Source organism: Mastacembelus armatus, chromosome 4, assembly GCF_900324485.2.
Source record: "Mastacembelus armatus chromosome 4, fMasArm1.2, whole genome shotgun sequence".
In the NCBI taxonomy this organism is placed as follows: Eukaryota; Metazoa; Chordata; class Actinopteri; order Synbranchiformes; family Mastacembelidae; genus Mastacembelus; species Mastacembelus armatus.
In genome coordinates, this window is record NC_046636.1 from 12,138,359 (window position 1) to 12,151,410 (window position 13,052).

At 38.7% G+C, this 13,052-nt stretch overlaps 1 protein-coding gene across 3 annotated transcripts in view; it reads left to right on the top strand.

Annotated features, from left to right (window-relative positions):
• Nucleotides 1-881: 881 nt before the first annotated feature.
• The window catches only part of sass6 (SAS-6 centriolar assembly protein), a 43,397-nt gene continuing 31,226 nt past the window's right edge, over nucleotides 882-13,052 (top strand). For all 3 annotated transcript variants that reach the window (XM_026323755.2, XM_026323756.2, XM_026323753.2), the window contains exons 1-7: nucleotides 882-1,160; nucleotides 1,696-1,756; nucleotides 1,907-1,986; nucleotides 2,082-2,186; nucleotides 7,549-7,717; nucleotides 8,223-8,300; nucleotides 8,998-9,117. In XM_026323755.2, coding sequence (XP_026179540.1) covers nucleotides 1,099-1,160; nucleotides 1,696-1,756; nucleotides 1,907-1,986; nucleotides 2,082-2,186; nucleotides 7,549-7,717; nucleotides 8,223-8,300; nucleotides 8,998-9,117 — 675 coding nt within the window. In that variant the 5' untranslated portion in view covers nucleotides 882-1,098. The remainder of the gene's footprint in view (nucleotides 1,161-1,695; nucleotides 1,757-1,906; nucleotides 1,987-2,081; nucleotides 2,187-7,548; nucleotides 7,718-8,222; nucleotides 8,301-8,997; nucleotides 9,118-13,052) is intronic.

Consider the following 13,052-nt stretch of genomic DNA (forward strand, 5'->3'; position numbering starts at 1 on the left):
CAAATACTGTACTCCTTACATTATCAAAATAGGCTCGTTACTTTCTCAACCTCCGCGTATGACGGCGCGACGTAAAAAACGTAACTAACTAGAGAGGGAAATAGAGTGAACAGGTTGTGATGGAGAGAAAACTTGCAGTGCGACATGGAGGAAAAAAAGTATCCAGGGAGAATGGCTGAGTCCGACGACGATGCAGCAGATGCCGAAAAGCAAGACATTACCCATCCATGGCAGTATTTAAAAGAACTGTTCGATGTTGTCGGCTCCAAGAATGATTCATCGTGAATGCGTTGTGTTTTGTTCCCTGTACCAGCACTGTGCAGGTTGTTAATAAAAGAAAAAGAATTTCCTTTTTTATGTCGAACTTATTAGTTTTGTGCAGTTATCAAAAGAGGTATTGTATCATTTACAGCAAAAAACATTTTTTACTTTTTTTAAACTTAAGTACAGACCCTGTACTTTAAGTACTTTTACTTGAGTAAAGGAGTTGAGTCAGTATTTCTACTTTTACCAGAGTCTTTTTTCACACAAGTATCTGTACCTCTATTTAAGTATAGAATGTGAGTACCTTTTCCACCTCTTGTATTGTATTGTGCAGTTAACTGCCCGTAACGGGCAGGTTGAGAAGGGGCCTGTGGTGTATGATCCTTTTACATAAGCAGTGTGTAGACAGTGCAAATCTCACTCCTAAGGCTGTATGTATATTTTTCAGTTTCTTTTGGATTGGTTGTGATCTCCCTCAGCCACCGTAGATCTGTGTATCAGTGCGTTTTGTACAGGGCGTGGGATGGGATACTTTGGACAGAGGCCGTTAGGGGGCAGTAATAGAGCGTAAAGGATACCTGCTGCTGTCAGACAACAAAGAAGAGAGAGAGAGTTGATTCAGTTCCGTTTCCAGGGAAATCCAGTTGGCGGTTGAAGGCGCTAAATCCAAACCTCTCATGAAATCAAAATAATAGCAAAATTAAAGGCTTTGTGGGATAGATGCCAGAGTTTTTAAAAATATAGGTGTCTCTCTTCAACCTTAAACGTTAATTAACTAATGTGTTGTCGTTTACAACCGTGGAAAAAGAACCTGCGTTAGTTAAAAAAAAAAAAATGGAAGAACTCTTCAGCGAAGTGCTCCAAGTGAACGTGAGGTGCAGGGACTGTGAGGACAGGTAAAACACATGATATCGACGTGATGTTAGTTGGTATGAAAACATTTGAAAGTTAACGACATATTTTAATTTCAGTCGAAGATCTTTCTAAACTCTTAACGTTAGCAACCAATGTTAGGATTAACATTAGCAAGTACGTGACCAAAGACTGAAGATCATCAGACGTTACGTTAGAAACAAGAAGTTATCAGTCCAGGTACCAACCTTGTTTGTTTCGCTTTATTGTTAAGTTAAATGAGTTGTATTAACCCGTCTGATAGGTGCGCGATAGATCAATTTAATTCATTCAATTTTATTTGTATAGCGCTAAATCACAATACAAATCATCTCAAGGCACTTTACAAAAACTAAAACTAAAAACCCAACAATTCCCTTATGAGCAAGCACTCCATGGATGTTATGAACTAACTATTTACGGGAAAATGCTATTATATGCCTGCTGTAGAAATAACGTTAGAGATGCAGTGCAGGGAAAGCTTAGCATGAATCTGTTGTCTGAAGCCAGGCTGTTGTGTTTACTGGTTTCATTTCGCAGGAAAGCAAATATCCGTGTCAGCATTGAGCTTCAGTTGATCACAAGTCCAGTACACAAAAGGGTGAGTGGGAGTTTTCATAATCGCTTGAAATAGTGTTTCGTATATCTTGTCTATAGTTAGGAGTAACACTTATTGCATTTCAATCCTTTAACCTTACTGTTATTAAAGACTGTCTTCTAGTGACTAACTTGTCGTTTTGGTCTATATTAGGATCTTCTAGTAAGGCTCACAGATGATATAGATCCATATTTTCTCTTCAGCCTCTCTATATCAGAAGAGGATTTCCAAAGGTAAATATTTGTGTATTACACTGTTGAGTGTATGAAACTATGATGTCATGAATAAGCTTTCTAATGATTTCTTTTGTTGTTATTTGTTTGGCTAGTTTGAAAGTGCAGCAGGGGCTTTTGATAGACTTTGCATCATTTCCTCAGAAGTTTATTGACCTGCTTAATCTGTGCTATTCTGAACAAGAGTCAAACCATCCAAGGTATGAAAAATGCAAATCACAACTCACACTCTTCAAGTAACTAAATTTAGCTTTAGTTGCATATTGATTTGCAATCAGTGTTGGGGAAGTCAGTTTAAAATCATAATTATTCATTAGACATTGAAAAGGGGATTGCATTGCTCATTACTCACCAGCAAAAGTAATGCATTATGTTACATGTTACTCTACCTTTGTTGGTCACCCAGTACCATGATGATTAAACAATTAAAAATCATCCAAACATCATTGCATTTTGTATTTAACATGTATAAAAACTAAAAATCCAGACATTATGGATTAACAAGTAGTCAGCCCTGTAATTGGGAGGAATTTAGTGGCTGTCTTAGCCTAAGTGACTGCACACAGCTCTTCAGAAAACATGATCTCAACTCCATTGTTCACAACACTTCAAATCCATATTTACAGTTGTGGTCAAAAGTTTACATACACTTGTAAAGAACATAATATCATGGCTCTCTTGAGTTTCCCGTTATTTCTACAACTCTGATTTTTCTCTGATAGAGTGATTGGAACAGATACTTCTTTGTCACAAAAAAACATTCATGAAGTTTGGTTCTTTTATGACTTTATTATGGGTTAACAGAAAAAAGTGATCACATCTGCTGGGTCAAAAATATACATACAGCAGAGCTAATATTTGGTTACATGTCTCTTAGCCATTTTCACTTCAATTAGGCGCTTTTGGTAGCCATCCACAAGCTTCTGGCAAGCTTCTGGTTGACTCTTTGACCACTCCTCTTGACAGAATTAGTGCAGTTCAGTTAAATTTGATGGCTTTCTGACATGGACTTGTTTCTTCAGCATTGTCCACATGTTTTCAATGGGGTTTAAAGTCAGGACTTTGGGAAGGCCATTCTAAAACCCTTATTCTAGCCTGATTTAGCCATTCCTTTACCACTTTTGATGTGTGTTTGGGGTCATTGTCCTGTTGGAACACCCAACTGCGCCCAAGACCCAACCTTCGGGCTGATGATTTTAGGTTATGTTGAAGAATTTGTAGGTAATCCTCCTTCTTCGTTATCCCATTTACTCTCGGTAAAGCACCAGTTCCATTGGCAGCAAAACAGCCCCACAGCATAATACTACCACCACCATGCTTGATGGTAGGCATGGTGTTCTTGGGGTTAAAGGCCTCACCTTTTCTCCTCCAAACATATTGCTGGGCATTGTGGCCAAAAAGCTCAATTTTTGTTTCGTCTGACCACAGAACTTTCCTCCAGAAGGTCTTATCTTTGTCCATGTGATCAGCAGCAAACTTCAGTCGAGCCGTAAGGTGCCGCTTTTGGAGCAAAAGCTTCCTTCTTGCACGGCAGCCTCTCAGTCCATGGAGATGCAAAACACGTTTGACCGTGGACAATGACACCTGTGTTCCAGCAGCTTCTAATTCTTGGCAGATATGCTTTTTGGTGGTTCTCGGTGGACTCGTCACCCTCCTGACCAATTTTCTCTCAGCAGCAGGTGATAGCTTGCGTTTTCTTCCTGATCGTGGCAGTGACAAAACAGTGCCATGCATTTTATACTTACAAACAATTGTTTGCACTGTTGCTCTTGGGACCTGCAGCTGCTTTGAAATGGCCCCAAGTGACTTTCCTGACTTGTTCGAGTCAATAATTCGCTTTTTCAGATCCATACTGAGCTCCTTTGACTTTCCCATTGTAGCGTTTGTGGGCGTTTGTATCCAATGAGCCCTATTTAACTGGCCTCAGAGAAGTCACTAGCTGTAGTCACTTATAATCACTCACAAGAAGTTAAGAGGCCATGCTATGAAGCTCATTTCACTGACACAACTTTCTAAGTCACCAAAATTGCTAATTCATTTTGCTGTATGTATATTTTTGACCCAGCAGATGTGATCACTTTTTTCTGTTAACCCATAATAAAGTCATAAAAGAACCAAACTTCATGAATGTTTTTTGTGACAAAGAAGTATCTGTTCCAATCACTCTATCAGAGAAAAATCAGAGTTGTAGAAATAACGGGAAACTCAAGAGAGCCATGATATTATGTTCTTTACAAGTGTATGTAAACTTTTGACCACAACTGTAATTGGGTTACTCCTGTGGCTATCTAGCGTGAGGAAGCCAGCTGAGAAGACTTAATATTTAAAGACAATTTTAGAATTACTGGGAGTCACATTTTCCTCTTAATGGTAGAGGCTGACCTTGTCCCTCCAACTCTTTCCATGCCACAGTAATGTGTTTTGAACCGGGCTGCCAGTTGAGAGCCAAGCTCATATCAACCCAGCCTTATAGGTCTTTTAAAATCAGTCTTTTTAAATATTCTAAAATTGATGAAATGAGAAAATATACATATTGTAATTAATTTTTCTTAGTGAAATAAAGATATTTTAAGCCTGCTGTGTGGCACTAATTATGTTAACATTTACAGTGGGTACGGAAAGTATTCAGACCACTTTAAATTTTTCACTCTTTGTGTCATTGCAGCCATTTGCCAAAATCAAAAAAGTTCATTTTATTTCTCATTAATGTACACTCAGCACCCCATCTTGACAGAAAAAAACAGAAATGTAGAAATTTTTGCAAATTTATTAAAAAAGAAAAACTGAAATATCACATGGTCATAAGTATTCAGACCCTTTGCAGTGACACTCATATTTAACTCCCATGCTGTCCATTTCCACTGTACCCTCTGTAACGGACGTGCAGTTCAGTTGGGAAGCAGTGGTATTCATGCATTTGTTGCATGAAAAGATTTCTCAACATACTGCAGGAACCATGTTTTCCAGACTACAAGTCAAACCAGATTATTAGTAACCTTTAGCAAAAACGGCCTTATTGAACGGGAAAAAACATGTATAAGTTGCATATCTAATTACATTAGTCTGAATTAGCCTATGAAGAATGTAGGCCAGGCATAACAACAAGCAGAAGTGCATTATGAAATTCATCTGTGTCTAGTAACGTTAAACAACTCCATCAACATTAGGGTGAAGGTGAAACGGTATGTTTTCAGCTGCATAGTTTAAGTCTGCATTATAGCTCTTTCTTTTGGGTGGCATTTTCACTTGTGTTACACTAGGAGTTTTAGTTTATAGTGAACAGAAACATTTTTACTTTTTTGGCAGCACAGCAATATATTTAGTTCAGTCAAGAGTGCCATCTAACGCTGGTGACTATTTGATAGAATAACAGCAAATTAACACATATAAGTCCTTTGCTATATACAGTGGGTACGGAAAGTATTCAGACCCCTTTTAAATTTTTCACTCTTTGTGTCATTGCAGCCATTTGCCAAAATCAAAAAAGTTCATTTTATTTCTCATTAATGTACACTCAGCACCCCATCTTGACAGAAAAAAAACAGAAATGTAGAAATTTTTGCAAATTTATTAAAAAAGAAAAACTGAAATATCACATGGTCATAAGTATTCAGACCCTGTGCTCAGTATTGAGTAGAAGCACCCTTTTGAGCTAGTACAGCCATGAGTCTTCTTGGGAATGATGCAACAAGTTTTTCACGCCTGGATTTGGGGATCCTCTGCCATTCTTCCTTGCAGATCCTCTCCAGTTCTGTCAGGTTGGATGGTGAACGCTGGTGGACAGCCATTTTCAGGTCTTTCCAGAGATGCTCAATTGGGTTTAGGTCAGGGCTCTGGCTGGGCCAGTCAAGAACGGTCACAGAGTTGTTCCGAAGCTACTCCTTTGTTATTTTAGCTGTGTGCTTAGGGTCATTGTCCTGTTGAAAGGTGAACCTTCGGCCCAGTCTGAGGTCCTGAGCACTCTGGAAGAGGTTTTCTTCCAGGATATCTCTGTACTTGGCCGCATTCATCTTTCCTTCAATTGCAACCAGTCGTCCTGTCCCTGCAGCTGAAAAACACCCCCACAACATGATGCTCCCACCACCATGTTTCACTGTAGGGATTGTATTGGGCAGGTGATGAGCAGTGCCTGGTTTTCTCCACACATACCACTTAGAATTAATGCCAAAAAGTTCAATCTTGGTCTCATCAGACCAGAGAATCTTATTTCTCATAGTCTGGAAGTCCTTCATGTGTTTTTTGGCAAACTCTATGCGGGCTTTCATGTGTCTTGCACTGAGGACAGGTCTCCGTCGGGCCACTCTGCCATAAAGCCCCGACTGGTGGAGGGCTGCAGTGATAGTTGACTTTGTGGAACTTTCTCCCATCTCCCTACTGCATCTCTGGAGCTCAGCCACAGTGATCTTTGGGTTCTTCTTTACCTCTCTCACCAAGGCACTTCTCCCACGATTGCTCAGTTTGGCTGGACGGCCAGGTCTAGGAAGAGTTCTGGTCGTCCCAACCTTTTTCCATTTGAGGATTATGGAGGCCACTGTGCTCTTAGGAACCTTGAGTGCTGCAGAAATTCTTTTGTAACCTTGACCAGATCTGTGCCTTGCCACAATTCTGTGTCTGAGCTCCTTGGGCAGTTCCATCGACCTCATGATTCTCATTTGCTCTGACATGCACTGTGAGCTGTAAGGTCTTATATAGACAGGTGTGTGCCTTTCCTAATCAAGTCCAATCAGTTTAATTAAACACAGCTGAACTCCAATGAAGGAGCAGAACCATCTCAAGGAGGATCAGAAGAAATGGACAGCATGTGAGTTAAATATGAGTGTCACTGCAAAGGGTCTGAATACTTATGACCATGTGATATTTCAGTTTTTCTTTTTTAATAAATTTGCAAAAATTTCTACATTTCTGTTTTTTTTTGTCAAGATGGGGTGCTGAGTGTATATTAATGAGAAATAAAATGAACTTTTTTGATTTTGGCAAATGGCTGCAATGACACAAAGAGTGAAAAATTTAAAGGGGTCTGAATACTTTCCGTACCCACTGTAAGTCGCAGGACAAACCAGAGAACTAAAGAAGTGCAACGTATAGTCTGGAAAATACAGTACTTTGATTATTTTATAGTAGGCAGCACTGCTTTCATCTTTGTGAAATGAAGCCGAGCTTTGTACCACTTCTCCCTCTCTGCTATAACCTATTGCTTCAAGTTTCCAATGGTGAAACTGCAAAGTTTGAGGTTATGTCATACATGCAACTTCTGGCATCGATAAAGCAATATAATATACAATTACCAAATTGTAAACCATTACAGTACAAATCTGGAAAAACAAAATGTTGCCTAACACTGGTCCTAATTACAGTTACTTATATATATGTTGCTGAGATTACTTTTGAATTAACATTTGTGATTAGTTTCAAATTTGTGGAAAAACAATGATATGCTTGTTTTTGCTTTTTTCATCTTATGAAGCTTAATTTGTGGGCCACAAAAGTATTAGATGCACTTTTAATTATTAGATACTCTAGTAAAAAAAAAAAGACTGACTGCTTACACATGTTTTCCCACAGGTTTCTCCTGCAGTTGTCATGTCAGTCTCCAGTGCTGGAAGGTCCGGCAAATTTCAGTGTTGTAGAGACAAATGCATTCAAACACCTGAATCACTTGTCTTTACGGCTTGCTCAAGGCTCTGATAAAGAGGTTAAAGACTATCTGGCAGTGTGTCTCTCATCTCTGAAGGTTTGCTCATCCAGCAGAATTCATCCTCATCATAATACTGTCTCACCTTTTAAATAGAGGTTTGAGTTGTAAAGCATATTTGAATGGCAGTTTACCATTCAAACTATTACATATATTTATATAAGTAAGTGTTATTTGATCAAAGATTTGTACTGTGGAAGTTCAATTTTGAGCATGTTTGTTGCAGCCAAACAATTCTAAGTGCTTTTATTTATCTGTTATGTAGTATTTGTTGTAGTGGCTGACTACACTTTGTATGTATATTGCTTGTACATTTTAGCCAGACAAGTTATAGGGAATTAGTACTTTTGTTTTTACTGGATTGTGTATATATTTTTTGGAGAATGTTTTAAGTGATTTATTTTTTCAGTGGACTTATCAAAACATTCTTTGTTTTAAATGTAACATGTATAGATAGATAGATAGATAGATAGATAGATAGATAGATAGATGTAGATTTTCCCCTACATCATGCACATAAAGATATGCCATCTCAATCTTTAAGGCAGAGAAGAATGCTTTAGAGATGAAGCTTAAGAAGACTGAAGATGATCTGTCCAGGCAGCTGAGTTGTGCTCAACAGGTGTGCTTTGTCATTGCTGTTCTAAAGTCCTTTTAATTGTGCAAGTACAACAACAACAACAACAAAGCAGTAGGCTTTGCATGCATATGCTGTTTGGGTGTCCTAAAGCAGTGCATGTACTGTAAGTGCTGCAGCAATACATTTAAAAGGTCTGGGTGAGGTGCAATATAGGCCGAACCACATAACTGAATCTCACAGAAGAGAAACAGCTGTGTCACAGTGGAGAATACAATACAATAATAGTGGAAAAACAACTTCTCTGGGCAATTACATGCTCTGCATAGAACAGAGTTACATGACATACTGCAAGTCATTCCAATTGAGCCATTTATAGTGGAATATATGTTTTTGGAAATACTTAACATCTGATGTCATGTAATGTTGCTAGTTTTAATTTGCAGCTCCGTAATCTTGCTACATAATATGTATATATGCATTTGAAGTACAAAACTTAAAAAGCCAGTTTTCTCAATGCACATTGACCGCTAGGCATTCAACATCTCCCACAAAACAGGCACAGCACTGACTCATAACCAGCCAAAACTGATGCTTGTAGAGGTGTGCATTAGTATTGTATAGCGACGTGGTGCCATTTACCTTACTAGTAATCATATATTCAGAATTTAATGGTCAGTTTTGTCACAGTGAATGTAAAAGAAATGGTACTTACTTTAACATATCTGTATTTGTCTCACAGACTCTTTCTGAGAAGACTAAAGAGTTGGATAAACTGCATTCCGAGTGGACTAGTCAGACTAACTCTCTATCCAGCCGTTATTCACAAGAGTTGCGATCAGAAAGAGAGAAAGCTGTAGAGGTAAGATTCTTCATCTGCCCTGGACTATGTTTCTATAGAACCTATTGATAATATTAGGCAAGGCAAATCAAGTTTATTTGTATAGCGCAATTTATACACAGTAATTCAAAATGCTTTACAGAAGTGAAAGACAAGTTAACAGTACATAGGCAAGAATTAAAATATGGATTGTAAATAAAATAAAAAATTAACTTAAAAATCAATTAAAAGAGAATGACTGCAGATAAAACACTCAGGTGTCATGTGAAGGGCTAAAAAGAGAACTTTTTAGCTTGGACTTAAACATTGTCAGTTTAGGTTTGTCTAACACAGTGATTCTCAAACTGTGGGGCGTGACGCCGTGAAAGGTGGGGCGCAGCGAACGGGAGTAAATTAGTCTAATTTTGTGTATATCCTAATTCATAATTTTCTTTACTGACAAACACCATACACGCAAAATAAACAACCACATACAAAGAAACGTGTCATTAAAAAACACAAATAGAGGGAAACAAGAGGAACCATGATGTGGGAAATAAATGTTTAACGTCTGCACTTAATTGTAGCGGAACAATAAGCAAACCTTCACGCAGCGACGCAATGATTAGTGGGCATAACAATGGATAAATTTGTTACACGGACCCCTAAAAGAGCAGGCGACTCCACGCCAGCAGACAAAAACACAACAGACAGTAAGGTAAATCAAGCAAAAAGCAAGCCAAAAAGAAAATACGATGAAGCCTACCTGGGTCTTGGATTCACAGTGGGGCTGGTGGGGGAGAGACCCATGTGTGTTGTGTGTCTTAAACCGCTGGCAGCAGACAGCATGAGACCCAACAAATTAAAAAGACACTTAGAAACAACGCACCCCAATCTCATCAATAAACCACTCGATTTCTTTAAAAGAAAATTGGCAGAATACCGTCAGCAGGAAAATCGAATGGTAAATCTTTTTTTTTTTTGCACAGAATGCAACATGCCTAAGTAATTACACAATTGCACTTTCATTTTATTTATTTTGAACTCTATTATTTATTTAGAAGTTATTTTGAATAAATTAGAAAATTTTAAGTTTGAAATAAGTTTCATTGTCATTTTTTGGCTTGAAGTGGGGCTTGAAACTTTATGCTCAGCCTTAAGTGGGGAATGGCAGGAAAAGTTTGAGAACCACTGGTCTAACATCATCAGGAAGACAATTTCAGACTTTAGCTGCATTAAATTGAAACACTGCTTATCCATGTTTACTCTTGACTCTGGGCACGAGCACAAGGCCTGTCCCTGATGTTCTCAGAGTCCAAGATGGTTCGTATGGCACCAACATGTCAGAGATGTACTGTGGTGCTGAGCGATGAAGAGACTTTTACATAAGCTGTTTTGTTTTGAAGTCTATTCTCTGAGCGGCAAGAATCCAGTTTGGAGATCTGAGAACAGAATTAATGTGGTGGTACTCCCTGGTTCTAGTCCGGACCTGGATCCCTTTGATTCAGTGGCATTTGATGGCAATGTTTTTGAGATGGTAAAATGCTGATGATGTGATTGATTCAATGTGGCTGTTAAAATGTAAGTCTGAGTCCATTATTACCCCTAGATTTCTAACCTGATTTTTAGATTTTAGAGAATGAGAATTGAGGTGACACTCTCTTTGTTTCTGTGGCCTAAAGATGACTACTTCAGTCTTGTCTCTGTTTAGTTGGAGAAAATTGTTTTGCATGCACACAGTGATCTGTTCAATGCAGTGATAAAATGAATCGACTGGTCCATATTCACCTGCTGTTAGTGATATGTAAATCTAAATGTTATGGGCGTAATTATGATAGGACACATTATTACTGCGTTTTAACTGGCCTAAAGGAAATGTAAAGATTGAACAAATGGGGTCCCAAAATGGTCCCCTAGGGGCCCCCACATGTCAAGGCCATTTGAGAGTGAAGACACAGTTACCAATTTCAACGAAGTGCTTTCTGTCATCAAGATAGTACTGAAATCATTTAAGGTCAATACCAGCTATACCTTTCTACTCCTCTGACCTTTCTAACAGGATCACATGATCCACTGTGTCCAAAGTAGTAATCCGATCTAACAGTATTTAAGACAGAGACTGCGTCCAAAATCGGATACTATACGGTAGGCACTCCATTTGAGTAAGTACATACTTCCAGACTGTCAAAACAGTCCATTGTATATAGTGTGAATAATGGTAGTAGGAATGGAATTCGACCGTACTACATTCACCATGTTGATGTTCTCACGTCATGCATCATCACAACCGTGCAAATATTTAAAGAGCCCACTGTCCTGCACATCAATGTTTTGATTACATCAAATTTTCTAATCTCATTAAGCTGTTAAACAACGAAGGTCTACGTTAAAAACGTTGTTAGCTACCTGGTGTACAGCATTGACGTTAGCTTGATCTGCTCAAAAATAATGTTTAAACATCTTTTTACAGCAGATTCATGAAATCATCTCATGGATTACATTGTTTAAACTTTCAATAAGTCAGCCGTTTATTTAGATTATGTTAAACAAGTGCAATTTAACCATTACCAACAACGTTTTTCCCTGGGGTACACTTGAAAAGAACCGGGTCGGCCCTCTGCCATTTTCCAGCATATGACGTCTCCTCTCCCGTGGCTCATGGGATAGCAAAGTGTCCATCGTATTGCAGAATTCGAGTGGAAGTAGTGGGTCATCCAGGTACTTCTCGTCCACTGTTTTTCGCATACTACCAATTTGCATACTAGTTTTCGCATACAATATAGTAGGGAAGTATGCGATTTCGGACACAACCAGAGACTCTACCAGCGTCAGGGTTCAGATGAATGTTATGTCACACTGATGTGATTGGGCCTAAAACCTGACTGAAAATCGTCAAAGCACTTGTTTAGCAGGAGAAAGTCAGTGAGCTGTTGGTATACAACTCTTTCAAGGACTTTACCTGAAAACGGCAGATTTGTTTTCAGCTAATAGTTGTTCATTAATGTGGCATCAAGACTGCTCTTCTTTAGGGGAGGGTTGATGATTGAAGTTTTTAAGGGCCTTGGAAATGTTCCTGACTGTAATGAGTCATTAATTAAATGAGTGAGTTGTGGTAACAAACTGCTTAGTACTGATTTTAGAAGTCTAGTGGATGAAATACCCTGGACCTTGTCATTAAAAAATAATGCAATCTCATTGCATTTAGATGTGGAAATTAGTTCTGACTGCAATGTAGATGGAGGGTTCATTAATCATGTGTAGCTTGTGTGACTATAAAAGCATATCTTGTGTTTGAATGGCAGATCTGATTGACCTTCAGCCAATTTGCTTCTGTGACTACCTCTAACTCTGCTCCTTGTGCAGGATAGTGTGATGGTAGGGACCAGAAGGAAAAAAATCAGGGTTAGTTAATGGACTTTCAGAAAGGTCAGGAAAGAGAGAACAAACTTTAGCCAGAACTGTTTTAGATTACATATTACATGACAGAAATATCTGGTATCTCTAATAACTGTACAGAAGACGATATCCAGTGGTGAGCTGTGATGTTTTCTGCTTCATGAGAATCAGTGAAACCATGGCAACCTTCTGTACTGCTGTAGCTGCACAGAAATATGTAGGCAGACCTGCAGCAACAGGGTCAAGGTTGGCAGAAAAACAAATAATGTGTCATAATTTTCCCCCAAAATATTTATGTCTGGTCGGCTGTCAATGTGAAAAGCCTAGACAAGTCAGGTAACCCTAGAACAAGTGTAGACGATAGAGATACCCTTAAGTTAAGTCTGTGTTGCTTCTGGTCATCCTGTTATGTGATGCAGTCCTTCTGCATGAGCTGTATGCAGAGGTGCTTCCAGAAATGCATAATTTGGGATAAATAAGGAAAGGAAATGCCCAAAAAGGAACAAACTTGTTTCTTAACCCTCATGTGCTGGTCAGGATTTCTTAAGGCAGACTCGATGTATTCGGAACATCTTCTCAGC